Below are 22259 nucleotides of genomic sequence, written 5' to 3'. Positions count from 1 at the left end.
GATCTACTTTCTTAAAGTACTAGGGCGACTCAGCATGAAAGAACATCAATGGTGTGCTGAGGCACTTCCTTTACCGGTAAATGACGTCAATGCAACCGCCTGTGAATAATTTAACCAAATGGAAATATATTTGTTTTTTACAAATCATATTTGAACGTAACTAGTCTCTATTCATGTATTGATTCGTGTTCACTGATGAAAGTATTCAAATGGCGAAGGATTTTTCTTGTAATTATAAAAAAAGAAAAAGATGTCTTACGCTATTTCCGGAAACACATTTCTGGTCTCCGTAGCCAATCATAATTTTCTCCTGTTTTAAATGTCCAGGCTCTTGGAAGGTGACGCCTACCAATGTACTCGTAGTCTGTTCCCTAATGTCTTGGCTAGACTAGCGTTAACGTTACAGTCAGGTCAAAGAAACGATTTTTAACACAAACGTAGCGACCGAGCTTGAAAGCTAACGCTTTTCATCGGGGCAGCTAGCGCTAGCTAAAGGGATTCATGGGAACCCAAGAAGAGAGAGGTTAGTGATTGATTTGTGAAACTAAACAAGCCCGTTGAATATAAGTTGTCGATACGTTAAATTGTATTTTGCTTGCCAGCTCGACCATTAACTTACTTTCAACGGATTATTGTGATCTCCCTAGAATTAGTTAATCGAGGCAAGTTTGTTGCAAGCTAGTACTGCCTACCCAAAACACAAGGACGTTGTTGCAAGCTAACACTGCTAACTTAGCTAGCTAACATTATCACACTGCAACGTTTATTCTGACAGCTAGGTAACGTTGCCAGCCGACTTGGCAGTTACACATCTGGTTGATAAATTGTAACTAGATAGCAACTAACGTTAGGTAGCCAATGCTGTCTTGGCAACCAGCTGACTGGTGACGGGAGTTACCAAGCGGATCTCGGAATTGTAGGTGTGTGAACACAAGGGCTAACTGTAGGAAGTTGGCTAGCTGGCTAGCATCTTGCGAGCTGTGGATCTTACGTTGGCTCTACGTTACTGATAGCTAGACTATATATGACGTTACAATTGCTGGCCAGGTGTACTATTAAGGTTATTGATAGGTTGTGCCCTGTGGCTGGCTACGCTTGCTTACTTGGTGAACAGTTAGCTAGACACATTGGAAGTTTTAATTGTTAGTGTAACATTAAACGCTAACCCAACCAGCTTTACGTTATCATCCTAACATGACTAGTGGCAATGCAGATGTTTGGCGAATGTTATCTATTGTCATCCGAATGTATAAACTTCGGAATGTCGCTTGCAGGCAACCAAGAGTAGTAGGATTAGCTGACTGGGATAGTTAGCTAACGGCAAATTCATGACGTTGGCATTGCCGCCAGTCTTTCGATGAGGCGCCAATATTTAGCTAACGTTACTCCAAGTAGCAACGACTTCAATTTACCAGTTAAGATGCATTCATGTGTTTAAATAAGATGGTGCTGGACCTATCCATTATTAATTCGCCAAAACAGTCAGCTACACACTACGGCCATCTGTTGTGAACCTCTCCCTTAATTACCACAATGGTTGGCGATAAATATTTTAATAATAAGTTAATGTTGAAGTTTTATTACTGACGTGCTGCTGCGTACAGTAATTTAGCTAACATTAACTTGAATTTGATCAGCTTCTTAACGCTAAAGTTACCGAACTTGGCTGAATGCCAAAGCTTGATTAACGTATTTCTTCGAACAGATTGGGTGGACGTGGCCAATGATCTTCTCAGCAAGTGTCATATTAACCTGAGGCTGCGGAAGGTGACAGACTGTGACGCCAGTGTTTTTGTTGCTTTGTATGAAGCAATCTTGGGGGAAAAGGTCCCAGGTAAACTAACGGTTAAAAACCTAAGTGTTATCTAAAGGCAAAATCTCTTGACATTATAACGGTTTACCCTTGCCACTGGCAATATTTCTGATAGATTGTATTTTTCTCTTAACTTTAATAAACATAAATGATTTAATAACTACCGTCTTTCATCAACTTTCTACACCCTTACTGTTTTGCTATTATAATGTATTTGTTTACCTGATACCATTAATCCAGAGCAAGTAACTGAGTGCACTTTATATTTTACCGTTTCATAGCTTGATATGTATTGAAGCAGTTCAATGAAGAGTTTGTCATGTGTGCATCAGTTCTACTGTACTTCACATTTAACAACCATGTTACCCATCTCCTTTGTCCTATAGAGTCCACAAGTGTGTCATCTTCGTTTAAAGCTGTTTGTCAATTACTGTTATGGTTATTTTTATACCATTTGGTTTTGTCGAATATTATTTATGGGTGGCTGTTTTCGACACCATCAAGGATGCAAATATTTAGTAGTTTGTTTTTGATCAGCAATATGAGGATGCAGAACCTTGTAATGGTAGATGTAAGGCTTGGACCAGAACCTGGTAGCTTCCATCGTAAGGTTCACTTTGCTTATCTTTGCATCAGAACCTTAAGGCTTCCATTGCAAGGTTCTGTACTGCTGGTCAAAAACAAACTACTGCATGCTTGCGAATTGCACCGATTGCATAGTGGATCAGGAAACTGAACCTTTAAGCCCTCTTCAGATATTCTCATGCCTGTGCCTTATCTGTATGAACAAAGCTGTTTGTCCCTTAAAATGCCTTTAGAGGGTGATTATAAGGACTGTGAAGGGTATAGCAGGTGGTGATGAGCTGTTTTTCTATCTGCAGATTACATTGCTGCTCCTAGGAGTCAGGAGGATGACATTCACAATGTGCAGTCAGTTATTGACTCTCTAGCTCTAGATTACCTGCAGATCAGCTTGTCTCACATCACAGGTGAGGGGACCGTTACTTTTATATTGCATATTAATGATAGCTTAATTTACATGACTTGTGTACATATCAAATGTTATGAGGTGAGCTACATCTTATAGATTATTCCTGCAAATTAATATCTAATTGAAAGCGTTTGGTTGTCTGCCACCATTATGTTTCATGCACCTGAATCTTGTTAAACAAAATCTCAATAAGTAATTGAAAGGCAGTTGGCGAGAAGCGTGTCTTCGCTTTTGTCTAAACTCATTTTAAAGTCTATTTATCTTACAGAGCATGTTTGCATGTACAATTGCATAATCCTTTTTATGCAAGCATTTTATGGCATGTAGATTGCTCATGTCATCTTCAGAAATTCCTATTTACTATGACTGTCATGGTGATTGAAAGAATGGCAGTTTGGTTGACAGACTAAGGTGACCTCTTATGATGACAGAGATTTTTTAAAGGCCCTTATTTAAGGTCACTTAAAGAAGCTACACATGCGTGAAGCAATCACATGGTCCTAATGGCTTTTCATGTATTTCAGGAATATTATTAAATGGTGAATGAGCTTTTAGATTCAGTTATTTTTTGTTGTTGTTATTTTCGTTTTGCCTTCGGGAAATGACATTCCAGGAATTGTCTCTTCTAAATTGATTCTCAAGAGCTCCATGAGTGCTGCTATTTTTTTTTTACCCCCTGAACTTGTGTACGTTTGTGGGCAATCCCTGGGCAATTTCTGCCACAAACAAAAAACAACAACAGGGCTTTGTTCAGTGGGAACACGTGTAGAAGATAAACACGTAGAAGTCTGAGATTTCCGTAAGATTTTATTTTATAAAAGACAGATTGCAGGGGTCACTGTTTAAAACTCATTCAGTTTGGGTCTGTCTTGGTCTCAGTGTTGGTTTTCTGTTTTTTCAGGTGAGAATGTCGCAAGAGGGGACAAAGAATCCGTAAAAAACCTTCTGGAAATCTTTGACGGGCTGCTGGAGTACCTCACGGAGCAGATCTACGAGGAGGAGCCGCGGCATGAGGGCCGGGCAGGTAGAGTCCCCCTCTCTGCTTATCGCACGAAACGTGCCGTGTTTCCTAAAACCTGACGTGCGCCCGACCGCAGGGCTGCTCTGAAGACCCGGTAGAAGGCTGCTCTCGGAAACCGCTTCGCAGCGAGTTGCCCGGTTTCGCTGAGCTCGGCTGTACTTTAACACCGCGAAGCTCGCGCTGCCGAAGGGCGCGAGACCCTGTTCGAGTGAGATCATCGGCACACGTGAACTGGACGTAATGGGGTTTAAGGTGACTGCAGTCGGGATTACAGGCAGCGTTTTATGGATTGGTGTGACTGTGCCTGCCGTCGTGTCTGCCCCTTATCTGAAAGTACATTACATTACATTACCGGAATTTAGCAGACTCTCATATCCAGAGCGACTTACAATGTAAAATGCTATGTAAAAAAGTTGTGTATCTGTTTATACAGCTGGATATGTACTGAAGCAATGCAGGTTAAGTACCTTGCTCAAGGGTACAACGGCAGTGTCCTACCCAGGAATCGAGCCTATGACCTTTCGGTTACAAGCCCGTTTCCTTACCCATTGTGCTACACTGCTGCCCACTAAGCCCACCAAGCCCATCAAGCTGTGATGGCTGCATTTGCACTGTGATGTAATGCATCCATTCAAATGATCGTGTCCCGGTAAATACTCAATGCCTTTGCCAGTTGAGGAGGGGGAGGGGGTGTTCATCCCATGGCACAATTAATCAAGTGCTTACATTTTTGTAAATGTTTTGGCACACCTTGGTAGATCAGAGTTTAACAGAGCTCTGAAATTTGGTTAAACATTTTTCTCTCCTCTCCATGTCAGTGCAGCACCCCCCAAAGTCATTTGGTGATTAGTGGAGATTTGAAAGTGTTATGCCTATTTTCAAGAACATGTTGCTCAACAAAGTTACGACAGTGTTTCTGCCATCCAAGACGGAGAGCTGTGATGTCTTTTGCGTACCAGATCGGCTGGCTTCTCACCGAGACAACTGCTGTTTGCCTGTTGCCCCATTTAATTTTTTTTACTGAAATAGGGCCATAAAATCTGTTTTATTTTTTCTGAAAAAAAAAAAAAAAAATCATTTTCAGATTTAGTTTTTTCTGCTGTCTGAGACTTTTATAGATTCCTTCAGGGTTTGCAAACATGATGTAACTACGGAGAGCTGTGTGTACCGGTGTTTAAACTGAACCTCCTCTGCTTCCAGCGGCAGAAGAGCCAGACGGGGTCCCAGGCCTGGGGGGGACCGACGCCGCAGCCCCAGGGACGGACAGGCCTGAGCGTCAGGAGAAGGGAGACCTGCTGGAGCGCGTATCCCAGTGTTCCAGCATGCAGTGAGTCCCCCCCCCCTCCCCCCCCGCCATTCCCCTCTCACTGTTCAGCTGCTTGTTATGGTATCAGGCTGTGGAGAAAGTCTCTCCGCCACGCCCTGTCACCCGATAGGCCTCTACCTGCCTGCGAGGATGGACAGCCAATCAGGACGGGGCCCAGATCCTTATCGGGGGTCACACACTACAGGCACTGCGAGGTCAGGGCATGTGGACAATTCAAACACAAAAAAGCACAACCTCTCAGTGCTGTTGTAAAGGTCAGCGTGGAGGACAGAACAGTCCGCTCGGGATTTGTGCATTGTGGACGTGTGTATTTACTTCCTGTCCCGGCTTCATGATTTCACCGTATTTATTGCAATGTAAACAGGGTGGAATGAGTCACCGCAATGACGACCACAGCTGTTCCAACCCGCAGCACACAAAGTGGCTCGACAGCATTTCGTTCCTCTTGCGTGGAGATAGTAGAAAAAGATCACATGACCTGGAACGCTGTGTCTCGATGGCTGTATCGAGGCGTGTAACACAGAAGCGTTTTTGTTACATTCGAACAGTGTGTCTGATCGCTGCGTATTTCAGATCTCATTACTGATTAGAAATGAGCTAAATGCATTTGCCGTTGTGGCTTTATAATGCTTGCCGATAACTACAGGAAGTTGTGCCCTGTGCCCTCGTTCAGATTGTGTGCCGATGAGCGAAAACGACGCAGAGGCACGCGGTCCTCTCCGTACCGTCGCAGCTTCTGCGTTGTGAAATATTCGCGAGGAATTGCACTTCTGTTTGTCGAGTCGCGTGAATCCCGCGCGCTCGGTTTTACACTCATTTCATCGGTAACGGCGCCGTTGTGGTGGAGAGCAAACGTGTGTAATTTTCGCAGGTCCACCGTCCGGTCCAGCAGCAAACATTCCCTCCCGTCCTGGAGCGCCGACGGGTCGGAGTCGACCGCGGAGCTCATCCGACTGGGAGACTCCGCCCGGACGTTCACCGCCAAACACAGAGGTGGGAGTCGCTGCTCGCTGCTCGCTGTTCGCTGTGCTGTTCATTACATTACATTACAGGCATTTAGCAGACGCTCTTATCCAGAGCGACTTACACAACTTCTTTACATAGCATTTTACATTGTATCCATTTATACAGCTGGATATATACTGACGCATTTTCGGTTAAGTACCTTTGCTCAAGGGTACAATGGCAGTGTCCTTACCCGGGAATCGAACCTGCGACCTTTCGGTTACAAGCCCAGTTCCTTACCCACTGTGCTGCACTCCGTCCTGTGTTCGCTGCTCGCTGTTTGCTGTTCGTTGTTCGCTGTGCTGTTCGCTGTTCGCTGCTCGTTGAGGCACCCCTGAAGAATCATGTCTTTGTGTCACCGTGGCTGCATGTCTCTTTTTACTTAAACTATTTCAATCTTCAGTAGAACCTTTTTCCACGAAACTTTGTTAATAACACCAGGCTGAGACAGGCCCAGAGAGCTAGCTTACCACCTTTCAGTCATTCATTTTTTTTTAAACCCTGGGCTAAGCTTGAGGCCTTTGAGGTAAAGATTCAAAGTTATACTCTCATGCCCTGTGCTGACAGCCGCTGGACAAACATAACGTGCGACCGGCGTTTACATTCAGCACCGCGAGAGCGTAGCGGCAGGGGAATCTGATTGGACAGTGCACATTCCACAGGTATCCCACAGTTGACCCTAACCCTGTTTCACACTAGCTATGTTGGCCTACAGCTAGTGGGTGATTTGCGGGGTTAGCCCTGTAAAGTGTGTGCTAACGGATGTAAGCGGGACAGCTTAGCCTGGGGCTAAGGTTTGGTGCTGTTTCAGTGTAGAATGTGTAGGGGGTGGGTGGAGGTCAGTGTGAAAAGCCCTAATGTGAGCGGCAGGGAGGATCATGTGTGCTGGTCACGTGACGGAGCCCAACATGGCGGCTCGGGCCCCGGGGGGAGGGGGGTGTCCTCTGTGGGACGGTGGTCTTTTCGGCTTGTTTACTCCACACTTCCCCTGCAGCTCTACCCTGCTCCGCCTGCACCCCACACACACGAGGACGGTCTGCTCTGGCCATGCAGGGGAAACAGGCAGCAGTGCCTCTTATGGCACACCTGATCACTTAATTGAAGCAGGGAATTGTATGGATTGTTCATCTGATGGAAGAAACAAAATAAATAACCGGATATATCACCTTGTCTATTTTTTTTTGTTTTTTAAAGCTTTCTGGAGTGTTTTGTATGATTATATGTAGCCACGTTGGCTGTATTTGCATTGCTGTATTGACACTGTTTGACAGTGTGTCTCTGTGCTCAGTTTGCAGAAGCGCTAGCGACCAGTCCGATGGTGCAGTCAGCGCAGAGCGCCGATCCTGTGAGGCCCATAGGACCGGCCCGTCCGGTTCTAGGCCGGGGCACAGCCGAGAGCCAGGCGAGTGTGTGTGTGCGCAGGCGAGTGTGTGTGTGTGTGTGCGCAGGCGACTGTGTGCGTGCAGGCGAGTGTGTGTGCGCGCAGGCGAGTGTGTGTGTGTGCGCAGGCGAGTGTGTGTGTGTGCAGGCGAGTGTGTGTGTGTGCGCAGGCGAGTGTGTGTGTGCGCGCAGGCGAGTGTGTGAGACGTGCAGGCGACTGTGTGTGCGCGCAGGCGAGTGTGTGTGTGCGCGCAGGCGAGTGTGTGTGTGTGCAGGCGAGTGTGTGTGTGCGCGCAGGCGAGTGTGTGTGTGCGCGCAGGCGAGTGTGTGTGTGCGCAGGCGAGTGTGTGTGTGCGCAGGCGAGTGTGTGTGTGCGCAGGCGAGTGTGTGTGCGCGCGCAGGCCCGCGCGTGAGATGCGCGTCGGGCGGGGCCGATGAAGGGTGACCCGCGCTGAACGCGTTTTTAAACGGGTGTGTTTTCTGCGTCGCTCCAGCAGTGGATCCAGCCCCGGTCCCCCGGGATCGCCCCAACGCCAGCGCCACCCTCCTGAGGGAGCCCCTCCACTCGGCCATCCCCCTGCTGCCCCCCTACCAGACCACCCCCCAGCGGCCTGAGCGCCGGCCCCCCTCCGGCAGCCAGTCCCCCGCCAGCGTGTCCAGCCACAGGGGGGAGGAAGAGGAGCAGAGGCCCCCGGGTATCAGAGTGGTGAGTTCTGTACAGGTGCAGTTATCAGAGCTGTGAGTTCTGTACAGGTGCAGTTATCAGAGCAGTGAGTTCTGTAGGTACAGGTGCAGTCATCAGAGCTGTGAGTTCTGTAGGTACAGGTGCAGTTATCAGAGCTGTGAGTTCTGTAGGTACAGGTGCAGTTATCAGAGCTGTGAGTTCTGTAGGTTCAGGTGCAGTTATCAGAGCTGTGAGTTCTGTAGGTTCAGGTGCAGTCATCAGAGCTGTGAGTTCTGTAGGTTCAGGTGCAGTCATCAGAGCTGTGAGTTCTGTAGGTACAGGTGCAGTTATCAGAGCGGTGAGTTCTGTACAGGTGCAGTTATCAGAGCTGTGAGTTCTGTACAGGTGCAGTTATCAGAGCGGTGAGTTCTGTACAGGTGCAGTCATCAGAGCGGTGAGTTCTGTACAGGTGCAGTTATCAGAGCTGTGAGTTCTGTAGGTACAGGTGCAGTTATCAGAGCTGTGAGTTCTGTAGGTACAGGTGCAGTTATCAGAGCGGTGAGTTCTGTACAGGTGCAGTTATCAGAGCGGTGAGTTCTGTACAGGTGCAGTCATCAGAGCTGTGAGTTCTGTACAGGTGCAGTTATCAGAGTGGTGAGTTCTGTACAGGTGCAGTTATCAGAGCTGTGAGTTCTGTACAGGTGCAGTCGTCAGAGCTGTGAGTTCTGTAGGTTCAGGTGCAGTTAGTTATCAGAGCGGTGAGTTCTGTAGGTTCAGGTGCAGTTAGTTATCAGAGCGGTGAGTTCTGTAGGTACAGGTGCAGTTATCAGAGCGGTGAGTTCTGTACAGGTGCAGTTATCAGAGCGGTGAGTTCTGTATGTACAGGTGCAGTTAGTTATCAGAGTGGTGAGTTCTGTAGGTACAGGTGCAGTTAGTTATCAGAGCGGTGAGTTCTGTACAGGTGCAGTTATCAGAGTGGTGAGTTCTGTAGGTACAGGTGCAGTTAGTTATCAGAGCGTTGAGTTCTGTACAGGTGCAGTCATCAGAGCTGTGAGTTTTGTACAGGTGCAGTCATCAGAGCTGTGAGTTCTGTACAGGTGCAGTCATCAGAGCTGTGAGTTCTGTATGTACAGGAGCACTCCCATAAGTATCACTTTAGGGCAGTGTGACTCACTCACAAGATGTTGAGACTGCGGTGAGACTAAGCTTATTTAAATATATAAATATTTATATATTGCTGACAATAAAAGGTTCACAATGAAGGTTCAGGGGTTTCTAAACTCTCTGTTGTGTTGAGCTTTTTAATAGTTCTGTAATGGAAGATATGGTAAGTGCCGCACGCAGATGACCGCTGTGCTTCGTTGGGTAAGACCCGGCACCGGCGGAGCGTGCGGTCTGGGGTGTCGCGGTCGCGGTTCCTGTTTCCGTCTGGGACTCCCCTGCGGCGGCGTACGCACGCGCTCCTGTGACCCGCCGACGGTCCCTGACGGGTTCAGACACATCCCAAAGGAAGGTGGCGGCACCCTGACAAACCTTAGCCTGCGGGGGGGGTGAGGGGTAGAGGAGGGAGGAGGAGGGAGGGACACACACGGAGCTCTTTTTGTGCGAAGCGTCGAGTCCTTCCTCTTGCGCTGACGTCTGCATTCCTCCGGCGCGCCCCAGCGGGGTATGCAGGTGGATGCGCGCGCGTCTCACGGGCTTGTGGGCGCGGTCACAGTGAGCGGGGGGGGGGCGATCGGTGGGCGGTTGTGAGGAAGTCCGAGAAGAGCAAGAGCAAACAGACAAAAAAGCACGGCCGAATTTTACGCGTCGAGTGTGCTGCATGAGACATGTGCCCCTCTCTGGTTTATTGGGTTTAGTCATTTTTTCCACAACTTGTATGGCTGTGATATGTCAGCTCACTGAGCACAATGTTTGCTTCTAAATGCCCACATTAGGTAAACTACGATAACTGTCTAGGAGTGATTCAAAGGGAAAAAGGATGCTATTATGCTGCAGTTCCTACCACCTAATCATCAGTCATAGGTATAGTCATATTTTAAACAAGCAGAAGCCCTGCTCCTCAGCGCCCCCCCCCCCCCCCCTTCCCCAATCTAACACTGTGAGCTGGGGAACTACAATCTTGCTGATCTCATTAAGTCAACAGCATTTTCCTTTTTCTTTCAGTTTGACTGAAAGTGCGGAGAAGATAGCAGAAGCTACACTCGCACTGCATTCTCAAACCTTTCTGATTCAGGCCTGTTTACCACGGAAGCTATTTTACAGAGATCGTTTCCTTTTACTTCATTCTCTGGAATCGCAATCGGTGGGGGGAAAAAAAGCCACACCGGTGATTCCTGCAGTTGGCGTACGAATGAGCTCACAGGCGGTTACATAAGCTGAAATGGGTCGGAGTGAAGCGGCATTCCTGTGCGAAGCTCTCGGGTTTTGGGGTGTGGCGTTTCCAGGGCCGATCTCTTTATTGTCGCGGGGCGGCGTTGGCACCTAGCGCGCCGTCTCTCCGCATCACAATGCCGCGGCCGTCCTGCGAGCCGCGCGCTGCGATGCGCTCGCCTTTCACAGGGAGATTGAGCGTTAACACCCCCCCCCCGCCCTGGGCGCCCTTTGTTTGTGTCACTCTGATAATCTGCTAATGGGCCCTCTCCTCTCCTCTCCTCTCCTCTGCCCACAGAACGGCCAGTCCCCCAGGCCGCCGTCTGACGCCGCCCCAGCCAATGGCCTGCAGTCTCCCTGTCGCTTCCTGGGTGAGCGTCTGGCACCGACTCACCCGGAGTCCGCAGCCAAGCCTCGAAGTGCTGCGGACACAGGAGCTTATTTTAATACCATGTCACCTTAAAAATGTTTACACTGTATCAGGCTTAACAAGTGGCTGGTGAAATGCCTTGTGTGCTTTCATTATGCGCTGTGTACAATACAGTCAAATAGTCAAATGTCCCTTTGGCAACTTTCATATCACTGTGTGAAGGGAACTGTCTGCTGCAGTTTCTGATGCAGTCTCTCGGCTGACTTGGCCAGTTTCCTTATTGAGCTGGGTGTGGTTGGCTTGCAGATGAGGGTGAAAGGTCCGTGACCAATCAGAGGGCGGTCAGTTCTGAGGTGGACAGGAAACAGATGGAGGTAAGGTTTAAAGTGCATAGAGTTGGATGTGTGTCACATGACCTGCCCTGTCCATTCATCACCTCGGGGACCTTGAGCTTTGAGTCGGGCTGAAATATTAGGTTTATGGAAAGATCCAAAAACCACGCAGAGCCCACGTGGTCTTCCAGCCTCAGTGACGTGTGGTGCTTCTCATCTGTGCAGCGGGCAGTATATAACACTCACTGGTAACACAGGATGCCCTGCAATACACTGGCGGCCTGTCCAGGGTGTATTCCTGCCTCTCGCCCAATGCACGCTGGGATAGGCTCCAGCACCCCCCACGAACCCTGCTCAGGATAAGCGGGTATAGATAATGGATGGACCCTGCTCAGGATAAGTGGGTATAGATAATGGATGGACCCTGCTCAGGAATAAGCGGGTGTAGATAATGGATGGACCCTGCTCAGGATAAGTGGGTATAGATAATGGACGGACCCTGCTCAGGATAAGCGGGTATAGATAATGGATGGACCCTGCTCAGGATAAGTGGGTATAGATAATGGATGGACCCTGCTCAGGATAAGTGGGTATAGATAATGGATGGACCCTGCTCAGGATAAGCGGGTATAGATAATGGATGGATGGATGTTAATGCAGGAGGAGGGTGCATATCTACACACTGTTACGTCACTGGGGATGCAGGTTCTATACATGCGGTCTATAGGATGTTTCCATGGGCAGTCCTAGTTATATGGCTTGTACAGTGGTCCTATGACAGTAGCCCCTCCTGTGTTTAGAACTACTAGCCTTCTGCTGATAACCCACTGTTCCACACTCAGTTCTGTGCCCCCCCCCACAGCCCTCCGGTGGCGGGCCCAGGAGGGTGCTGTTTCGCACGGAGCCGGACGTCCTCTTCCTCACCCTGAGAAACCGCAGCGGAGAGGAGAGCCAGGACGGCACGGCGAGCCCCCAGGCCCAGAAACAGGACCACAGAGGGCACAGAGACCGGGGCGGACCCAGGTGAGGGCTCCACCCCTCTGCCACAACGCCTGTTCCGCACACCCAGCGCGAATCCTAACCAGCAGGGCACACTCACTGCCAGTACTGATGCCGGCTCTTTTCCTTCCCCTCAGGGGGGGCGGGGCGCTGGAGGAGGGGCGGGCCAGCGAGCCCCTGTCCTGGCACAGGCAGAGGAACCGGCAGACCGAGCAGGAGCTGCACCAAATGTCCGAGAAGCTGACCCGCCGCCTGGAGGAGCTGGACGCCGTAAGTGCCCCCCGTTTGGGTTTGGGGCGGACCCTGGTCCTCACACGCTGTGCTGGTCAGACTGCGTCCCTGTGGGGTTTGGGGCGAATACTGGTCCTCACACGGTGTGCTGGTCAGACTGCGCCCCTGTGGGGTTTGGGGCGGATACTGGTCCTCACACAGTGTGCTGGTCAGACTGCGCCCCTGTGGGGTTTGGGGCCGACCCTGGTCCTCACATGCTGTGCTGGTCAGACTGCACCCCTGTGGGGTTTGGGACGGACCCTGGTCCTCACACGGTGTGCTGGTCAGACTGCGCCCCCGTGGGGTTTGGGGCAGACCCTGGTCCTCACACAGTGTGCTGGTCAGACTGCGCCCCTGTGGGGTTTGGGGCGGATACTGGTCCTCACACAGTGTGCTGGTCAGACTGCGCCCCTGTGGGGTTTGGGGCGGACCCTGGTCCTCACACGCTGTGCTGGTCAGACTGCGCCCCTGTGGGGTTTGGGGCAGACCCTGGTCCTCACACGGTGTGCTGGTCAGACTGCGCCCCTGTGGGATTTGGGATGGACCATGGTCCTCACACGCTGTGCTGGTCAGACTGCGCCCCTGTTGGGTTTGGGGCAGACCCTGGTCCTCACACGGTGTGCTGGTCAGACTGCGCACATTCCTCAGCCCTGCCTGTGCTCCAGGCCTGCGCTTTGAGCCTGTGACACTTGCACAGGAATTTCTTGCAGAATTTATGAACGTTGGCCTGAGTTAGTATGATTTCTCTCATAAAGAACTGCCCATAAATAAGAAATACAGCAGGGGAAGCAAACTGTCAGTGCTCTGACCTGCAGCTGCTGCTCTCTCTGTACCAGTCTGTATGGAGTGTACAGACCTCAGGCTGTAGGGCTGAAAACGCAGGCGTGTCATCAGTGTCTGCGCAGACTGTGGGCGTGTCAGTGTCTGCGCAGACTGTGGGCGTGTCAGTGTCTGCGCAGACTGTGGGCATGTCAGTGTCTGCGCAGACTGCAGGCGTGTCATCAGTGTCTGCGCAGACTGTGGGCGTGTCAGTGTCTGCGCAGACTGTGGGCATGTCAGTGTCTGCGCAGACTGCAGGCGTGTCATCAGTGTCTGCGCAGACTGTGGGCGTGTCAGTGTCTACGCAGACTGCGGTTGTGTCAGTGTCTGCGCAGACTGCAGGCGTGTCATCAGTGTCTGCGCAGACTGTGGGCGTGTCAGTGTCTACGCAGACTGCGGTTGTGTCAGTGTCTGCGCAGACTGCGGGCGTGTCATAGGTGTCTGCGCAGACTGCGGGCGTGTCATCAGTGTCTGCGCAGAATGCAGGCGTGTCATCAGTGTCTGCGCAGACTGCAGGCGTGTCATCAGTGTCTGCGCATGTCTACGCAGATGCTGAAACGGGCCCTGGGGGAAGGCGGGGAGACTGCGGACACCAAGGAGGAGGACAAGCATTCTCACCACAGCGACAGTGTCATGGAGTGCCGCAGGACCAGGAGACAGACGGGTAGGGCCACGCCTACTTTCACTCAGCTTTGCCGCTCTGTCCTGAACGCCAGCTTCAGAAGGAGGGGCCATTTCATGCGTTATGAATATGGGGTTATTGTAGTAGTAGAAGTTTTAAAGTAAGTTTTCTGTGTGACGGCAGAGAGCTTGCTCAAATATAAGGACAGAGGCTTTAATTCCACATGGCTGTGCAGTAGAGCGTGTGGTCTGTTATTGATCCAGTGCATTTGTGTGTGTGTATCTGTGTAAGTCAGCAGTGCGTGTGTGTGTGTGTGTGTATCTGTGTAAGTCAGAAGTGCATTTGTGTGTGTGTATCTGTGTAAGTCAGCAGTGCGTGTGTGTGTGTGTGTGTATCTGTGTAAGTCAGCAGTGCATTTGTGTGTGTGTGTGTGTGTATCTGTGTAAGTCAGAAGTGCATTTGTGTGTGTGTGTCTGTGTAAGTCAGCAGTGCATTTGTGTGTGTGTGTGTGTGTATCTGTGTAAGTCAGCAGTGCATTTGTGTGTGTGTGTGTGTGTATCTGTGTAAGTCAGAAGTGCATTTGTGTGTGTGTGTGTCTGTGTAAGTCAGCAGTGCATTTGTGTGTGTGTATCTGTGTAAGTCAGAAGTGCATTTGTGTGTGTGTGTATCTGTGTAAGTCAGCAGTGCATTTGTGTGTGTGTGTGTGTGTGTGTGTATCTGTATAAGTCAGCAGTGTCGTGACCAGGTGGTGTCTCCTGATTGCGCAGGTACGCCACACACGTCCAGGTCTCCTCGCACGCGCTCCCTGTCGCCCTCGCCCCCCCCGGCGCGGCGCTCGCTGCAGGCCCAGCTGGACGAGGCCCTGAGCCGCAACGTGCAGCCGCACATGTCCCGCGTGCACAGGGAGGAGCAGCGGGAGCTGCAGAGCCAGCGGCGGCTGGGCCAGGTGAGACCAGCTTTAACCGGCTCTAACCGGCTCTATCCAGCTTTAACCGGCTCTAACCAGCTCTAACCGGCTCTATCCAGCTTTAACCGGCTCTAACCAGCTCTAACCAGCTCTAACCGGCTCTATCCAGCTTTAACCGGCTCTAACCAGCTCTAACCGGCTCTATCCAGCTTTAACCGGCTCTAACCAGCTCTAACCGGCTCTATCCAGCTTTAACCGGCTCTAACCAGCTCTAACCGGCTCTATCCAGCTTTAACCGGCTCTAACCAGCTCTAACCAGCTCTAACCGGCTTTAACCAGCTTTAACCGGCTCTAACCAGCTCTAACCAGCTCTAACCGGCTCTAACCAGCTTTAACCTGCTTTAACCGGCTTTAACCAGCTTTAACCAGCTTTAACCAGCTTTAACCAGCTTTAACCAGCTTTAACCTGCCCTGGTTTGTCCCAGTGACAGATCAGACACCCATAGACTAGCACAGGGGTAAGCAGCCCTGGTTCAGGTGTGCCAGCGATGTTTCTGGCTTTATGTTTTGTCTGAACTTGGTCGTATAAGATGTAATTAATCCATAATAAATAATAATAATAATAATAATAGATAAATAAATTATCGGTCTGGGTGGAGTGAAAACCAGGAACATCTGTGGTACTCCAGGAACAGGGTTGCCTAACCCTGGACTAACCGATGTTGTTGGTGACAATGGTGAGAGATGCACCTCTCTGACTGGTACGAGCTCTCGTAAATGCCCGTGCATGTAAAATAGCCCGTGCATGTAAAATAGCCCCTGCATGTAAAATAGCCTGTGCATGTAAAATAGCCCGTGGTTTGTTGGAGTGCACTTGGCTCAGACTATACCTAGACTAACCACCACCACGCTGTATAATAAATAAAAAAAAAACCCTTTTTCCTGTCACTTGTTACATGTTGCCCCATCCCTGCACTTGGTAATTTGTATTTGTCCTAATACTGTAGCTTATTCTTCTGCCTAGTTGGCTTTGCAGATGTTAGACCAGAATAGTGTTCATTGTTCTCGGCTAGAAATAGCTGTACAAAATAAGTAATTGTACCTTACTGAACCCGTGTTCAGCAGTTGTCTACGATCATGAAATGCACTTTTTTGTACGTCGCTTTGGATAAAAGCGTCTGCCAAATGAATGTAATGTAATGTAATGCTCAGCTGCTGAGCTCTTTGTTTGGATGGCACAGTGGCGCTTGGGAAGGAAAAATATGTTGAAACAATTCATGCAATTGTCCTGATAAACCCCTGATTTTTCCAGCAAAACTGGAAACTGGTAGACACGGACTTGAGCTCTCAGCTGTAGTTTCTGAATGGTCTCTGTGCTCTGTGGTTGCTCCAGTTCCGCGGTGTACTCTGAAAAAAACAGGACAGGACAGACTTCCCTCTGTCTTGCAGAGAAAATGACCACTTCCTCTTTCCTGCAGAACCCAGGAACTCAGAGAATGAAAAATGGCTGATGTCATGTTCGATTGCAGCACACAGGCCTCGTTTTGGCTCGTGTGTCAGGGTGGCTGCTGAGCCGGGCTCAGGGAGGCCGGTGGGGGCTTCCTCATGGCCTGTCACATGATATAAACAATCAAGGACTGCTGGCTCTCCAAGGGCAACAGGCACTTAAATGCCATGAAAGTGAATGAGAAATCAATGGCTGCCACTGAGAAATCATAAAACGCGCCTGCCAATGTCTGGGGGGGGGGTCAGTGTTACTTTATTGTTTGGTCTGATGAGGACTAAATCTTAGGCATCACCTGTTGCCTGCCATCGCATCCCAGCATTTTTGCCTTTGTCTGTTTAGTTTAGCTCTCCTGTTCACAAAGCCAGTGTTATCTCATGCCGTGTGCTCATACCAACGCATTTTATGTTGCATGGCAAAATGTGTTGCTGTGTGTGCACGGTGTTGGTAACATGGTAAAATGTCATTTTGTTCAGCGTTGTAATAAAATGCAGTGGAGTCAGCGCTGTCATTGGCTATAGAGTCAGCGCTGTCATTGGCTGTGGATTCGGCGCTGTCATTGGCTGTAGAGTCAGCGTTGTCATGCTTCCGTGGCCGACGCACAGCAGTGGGAGGAGTCAGGCGGTTGAGTGGCGGGTGGCTGAAGTGTGCGCTGTTCTCCAGGTGGTGAGCAGGGCCTATGAGGACGAGCTGAAGAGGCTGGAGGACCGGGAGCGTGCGGACATGGCCAGGGAGAGAGGGAGGGTCCAGGGCACGGTAAGAGCCTCCGCTCCCCCCCCCCCCAGCGATCCTCCAGTCAGCTGCGAAGTCAACAAGCCGGACGCTCTTAACCCGGGTCTCTTCTGCCCGTCCCAGGAGAGGGAGTACAGAGAGGCCGTCCAGAACGGTGTTCCCCGTGTACCAGATCCGTCCCAAGTCTTCAGCCCCAAAGCGCTGAACCAGCACCGCCCCCCCAGGGCGAGGCAGCTCACGCCAGGCAGAGGGAGGCAGCATCCACGGAAACCTGCACTGAGTAAGCTCCTCCCAGTCCTCCAATCAGAGCCGGGTGCCTGGTGGCTTATTTGCATAGCGAGCTCCTCCTCTGTACTGAGAAGCTCTGTGTGTGTGTGTGTCTGTGTGTGTGTTCCAGTGAAGGTGAAGGAAAACGATCTGCTCCCCCTGCTGCTGGAGGAGTTCCCCCACCTGCAGCTCTCCCCCCACACGCTCACGCGCATGTGGAAGAAACAGCTCAAGCAGGTGGACCACCTGGCGGCCGTCGGCAACCACCACGCCCGCAACAAACTAACCAGCCAGGTGGGGGTGCTGTGACAAAGTCTTTCTTCTGTTTACATTACACAAGATTTTATTTGGCAGTCTGATCCATATGTCCATCTCTTTTTGCTTTCCTTTGCTGTTTTTCAGTTCTCGCATGCTCATTTTCTGTTCTCTTGTCATTCATTCTGTGCTACCACTCTGGCATTTCATTTGGAGGCTGGTCAAATATTGTTAGTATGCAGTTTTTGTGACCCTTTTGCCTTCTGTCAGTAACACCTCTACAGTGTACTGTAGCATGTAGATGTATCTCTTCCCTGCGTAGTGAATGTGATGTCATCCTTTAGGTGTCCAGCAGTGTTGTGTGTGGAGTGGATTCTGTAGCCTTGTGGAGAGACAGGAGTGAAGTTCCTTTGTACCTTTGTTGCAGGTGGAGGAGGCCCAGAGGAGGCATGACCTCCTGGTGGAGATCATCCGCAAAGAGCAGGAGCACAACCACCGGCTGGTGAGTTTCGGGCCTGCTCCGCGGCCTGTTCGGTTTCCCATCATGCACTGCTTCGCGTTGTCCAGACGGTCGGTCACCTCTTGAAGCCCGTCTCCTCTTCCTCCTCCTCCTCCCCAGAGGGACTTCAAAGACCGGATCCAGCAGCAGAAGTCGGCCCAGAACAAGCTGAAGGAGCAGAGGAGGCAGATCGCCCGGGCCAAGAAGTACCACAGCGACTACCACGTGCAGATGCGCGCTCGCATGATGAGAGCCCGCACTCGCGAGGAGAGGGTGAGGGCTCCGCGGCGCCCCCTGTGGGCCGCTCGCCGAATGTGCAGCCCGCTCAGCAGATTCACCTCTTCAGAGCAGCTCACACGCCAACTCACGTTATCTGTACATACAAACGCAGCTGCATATTTACTTGAAAGAGTTAAGAGGTTAAGTGTCCTTTTGCTCAGGCCTACAAACTTGGGGAGCCGCCCCAAGCTCCCTAACCCATCGTGCTAGACTGAGCCCGGCAGCGGTGTCCGTACTATAGAACACAAACTAGCTTCAGCACTGGGGAGCGGATGTGGCTGTGAAACGGACTCTGCGCGGTGCACTTTGCTAGCCGAGCGTGGTTTCTGGCTCGGAGGGCCCTTGAACGCTGTGAGTGGAGTGGAGTGGAGTGTAATGGCCTGGGGGCTCGTGTGTCTGTGCAGATGTTCAAGCAGATCTTCGAGGAGGGCCTGGAGCTGCAGAAGTCTCGGCTGAGAGAGGAACGGGCCTACGCCAAGGAGGTGCGGCAGGAGCACCAGCGCAAGCACCGGGACGAGCTGGAGTCCATGGAGAACTACTACAAGGACCAGGTAACCGACCACTGCCCGGTCCACACGCTCTTCCGGTGGACTTCTGAGAGTCTAGGCTTAGATCATACAGGGTCGCTTTAACAGCTCGCATTTAAAGTACAGCTCTGCTACTTAGTTCACATTTTTGTGCATGTGTGTGTGGCATTGCGAGATGGGCATTTTGTATTTTGTGGGCACTTGAGTGTTTGTTTTGGAACACTGAATTGTATAAGATGAGACGTGTGTGACGTTCGGATGCATTTGAACCGTGTCTGGGAAGGTCAGAATCACATCTGCCCTCCGTTGTCGTTCTTGTCGTCGCTTTCAGTTTTCATTGCTGGCCGAAACCCTCGCGCAAGAAAGAAGGGAAATCCAAATGCGGAAGAAGGCCCAAGAGAAGGCAAGTGTGGTTTTTGCGCAGGGACGTGGTGTGACTGTGAACAGGCAGTGACCTCGGCGGCTCTTAATAAAGGACACATCATATCTGCCCTTTAATAACGGCTGGCAGAGCCGCACTAGGCCCCGAGAAGCGGCGGTGTGATCCAATAATAACCGTCAGTGAATTTGTGGCCTCTGCTCGTCTTCGCCCCCACAGGCGCTTCAGAAGATGAAGAGGGAGCTCCGCAGCAAGATGGAGAGGGAGATCGGCGAGCTCCAGAAGATCATCATCCAGAACGACGACGACGACTACTTCTGGGACCTGGAGGCTGAGAGGCTGCGGGGGAAGGTCAAAATGGCCTCCTTCCAGTACAGCGCCGGCCACGTGCCCTGAACCTCGGGCCCGAAAACCCGCCGCCTTCCGGAACCTTCCGCTGCTAGAGTCCGCACGAGGGACTGCTTTCTAACAGCCTTTTTTTTTTTTTTTTCTCCTTCTTTCTCCAAAACACTTTGTCATTTCACTTGACTTCCCGTTTGTGCAATTTGGTAATGCAATTTTTGTTTTTATAAGAAGACGGAGACGGGGGACCACGAAACTTCTCTCTCGGTTTACCTGGACCATCAAGAAAGAGGATGTGACACTAATAATGAGGAAGTTTAAATGGAAGATTTGTTTGGTTTTTTTAAAAAATCTGACATTTTAACTACATGCTGGATTTTTATCTTCCTAACGTCTTAAACACTGTTAAATGATTGCTGAAAGCAAAACCAGGTCTTAAATTATTTATTAAATCTCCATTCAGGGTTTTGGTTAAACTGTCCAACTGTGTTGTGCATTTTGATCACTAGGGGGCGCTAATAAACTAAAATCTGTAAAGGATCCTGCATTACCACTTAAAGCAAAAGTGTTGATTTACGCCTGTAATTTATATCGTACAGAAAAAAAACCGCAGTTTAAGAGCATGATGCTGCAATGTACTGTGCTGTCACACCATGGCATGAATCCGATCTCAAAACCGTTTCACAACTTTATGAAATCCGTCCAACGACTTCTCCCAAAAGGATTCCCTCCCCCTTCTGTGCATCTGTGGAAATAAGACCTGAACACAAGGTTATATTAAACATTATGCTGTGAGGTGCAAACAGCATAGAGTTTATTGCTCATCTTCTGCATGGGTACAAGATCTTTTTCCAAATGTTTATCATACATTTGTGTTTAAGTTCACAGAACAGCTGGTGTGAATGCTAAACACGCTGTAATAAATACAAGCAAATGGAAGTGGGGGGGGGGGGTGTAAATTCAGGACAACAGAAAATTTAATCAGAACCAATTGCACACACACACACACATACACACAACATACAAAACAAATGATAGTGTATTAAGTACAACAAATTGCACCAGTCAGCGGTAAGATACAGTTCTGCTAGCGAAGCATGCTACACGAAGCAACAGGCCGTGTTTTTCCAAACTGACGCGACGCAGGGGCGGCTCTCCTCGCTCTCAAAGGCGTGTTGACGAGAACGGAGCGTGAGTGATGTGCAGTGATGTAGTGTGGGTTAAGGAGGCTGAGCAGAGGACTGTGCACTGGACATGGAGGGGGGGGTGAGGGGGTTGCTATATAGGAGTCAATCAGTCCATAAACTATTTGGTAAATAGATGGAAGTTGTCAGTTTTGCGAAACTTAAGTCTGTAGGTGTGCAAACTTTTTTTTTTCTCCTTTTTTTTTTTAAGTTAAGATAAATTAAAGGTTCTGTGATCCGCATATGAACAATATCCTATACTGTACAAAGCACCATCTCAGGATACTTCATTTTCTTTATCCAGAGGCTAAATATTTTAAATTTTGCATACACACTGACAAAGACAAAACAATGAATTCAAATTTTGTGTGTATGCAAACTTTAAGAACAGTCCATGGTCATAATAGATTGCTATAGACAGGCAGCATTAAACATTCAAAAAGAACTTATGAATCAACACATGGGTGGCAAGAAAAAAAAGGCTAAAAATAAATATTGTTTAGAAAGTCCATACTTGCAGAGCTGTGTGTAGGATGGGATGGGATGGGGTGGGGGTTGTGGATGCAAGGGGTTATGCCATTAAATCTTGACCTCAGTCCCCCAAACCAGAGGGCCACGGGTGTCCCCTCTGCTGTGCCTCTTATGGGAGAGGGTCACAGGTTAGACTTGGGAATGGCAGTTCCTCACTATTTTTCCCCAGACACGCTTCCTTGAGAGGGAAGTATGTTTTGTCTAGTCGCATGTCTGCTTTACAAAAAAAATTTAAAAAACGCAAAGGAGATACATCACCTGAGAATGTGACTGTGAGAGGTCTGTGATATATACTGGTATGTTGAAAGGACAGAAAAGACAAGCCATATACAAAATATATATATCTTTAAATATATATATATAATATATATATATACTCGAAAATTACAGGTATATATATTTCCAATGCAGTATGTTTTGCGTATATAATGTGTTACGGCATTATTTAGAAACTAATATGACGCAAGCACCTCCCCCGCCCCCGCCCCCGCCCCCCAACAAGTTTGTAAAGTGCTGGAGAGCTGCAAGGTAAAACTCCCGCCTTCTTAAGTGGATGTCAGTTTTCAAAACACAGAAATCTTCCCTGAATAGCATTTTCCTGTGGGCAGAAGGCGGCCTGAGGACAGAGCGCACGTTCCCCTGCCCAGCCGGCCGGATGCGTCTTCAGGTCAGACGGAGTGGTTCACGCAGTGCGTCCTCTGAGCCCGTTCGCTCTGCCGTCCCGTCCTCTTTTTGAGGCTCGGAAAGGAGGGGGGGTTGGGGGTGGTGGGGTGGGGGGGTCAGAAGTCTGCAAAAATGCAAATGAATACCACACCAATATGCAAATATACAGGATGACATCATTAAATTAACCCAGCGGTCGAGCAG

At 49.7% G+C, this 22259-nt stretch overlaps 2 protein-coding genes across 4 annotated transcripts in view; one reads left to right on the top strand and one right to left on the bottom strand.

Moving 5' to 3' along the window:
- Window positions 1–295: 295 nt before the first annotated feature.
- On the top strand, window positions 296–20227 carry LOC118219588 (centrosomal protein of 95 kDa-like). Of its 3 annotated transcripts, none has more exons than XM_035402872.1 (22): window positions 296–523; window positions 1706–1834; window positions 2695–2802; window positions 3706–3823; window positions 5021–5152; window positions 6024–6145; window positions 7446–7559; window positions 8032–8243; window positions 10873–10945; window positions 11251–11318; window positions 12139–12299; window positions 12413–12545; window positions 13914–14028; window positions 14754–14932; window positions 17061–17153; window positions 17253–17409; window positions 17527–17690; window positions 18079–18153; window positions 18271–18423; window positions 18834–18980; window positions 19288–19359; window positions 19555–20227. In XM_035402872.1, exons 1-22 carry the CDS (start codon window positions 502–504, stop codon window positions 19729–19731), a joined length of 2724 nt encoding a protein of 907 aa, XP_035258763.1. In that variant the 5' UTR covers window positions 296–501; the 3' UTR covers window positions 19732–20227. The 3 variants fall into 3 exon arrangements, with proteins under 3 accessions (XP_035258763.1, XP_035258764.1, XP_035258762.1); XM_035402873.1 differs by having other exon boundaries at window positions 298–523; window positions 3706–3828; window positions 5026–5152; window positions 8035–8243; XM_035402871.1 differs by having other exon boundaries at window positions 298–523; window positions 3706–3828; window positions 5026–5152.
- Window positions 20228–20535: 308 nt separating this feature from the next.
- The window catches only part of smurf2 (SMAD specific E3 ubiquitin protein ligase 2), an 11235-nt gene continuing 9511 nt past the window's right edge, over window positions 20536–22259 (bottom strand). Inside the window, exon 10 of the mRNA XM_035404268.1 lies at window positions 20536–22259. This exon is cut by the window's right edge and continues 928 nt beyond it. The gene's annotated coding sequence lies outside the window, so the exon portion shown is untranslated.

The sequence above is a fragment of the Anguilla anguilla genome, chromosome 2 (genome assembly GCF_013347855.1).
Source record: "Anguilla anguilla isolate fAngAng1 chromosome 2, fAngAng1.pri, whole genome shotgun sequence".
Lineage (NCBI taxonomy): Eukaryota > Metazoa > Chordata > Actinopteri > Anguilliformes > Anguillidae > Anguilla > Anguilla anguilla.
This window is presented reverse-complemented; position numbering and strand designations above follow the sequence as displayed.

Bases quoted from the DNA above. Each gene is read 5' to 3' on its own strand.
- LOC118219588 (XM_035402872.1), top strand. From the start codon at position 502: ATGGGAACCCAAGAAGAGAGAG. The intron at 6,146-7,445 runs GTGGGAGTCGCT...CTCTGTGCTCAG, and splicing joins GTTCACCGCCAAACACAGAG to TTTGCAGAAGCGCTAGCGAC. The intron at 17,154-17,252 runs GTAAGAGCCTCC...TGCCCGTCCCAG, and splicing joins GAGGGAGGGTCCAGGGCACG to GAGAGGGAGTACAGAGAGGC.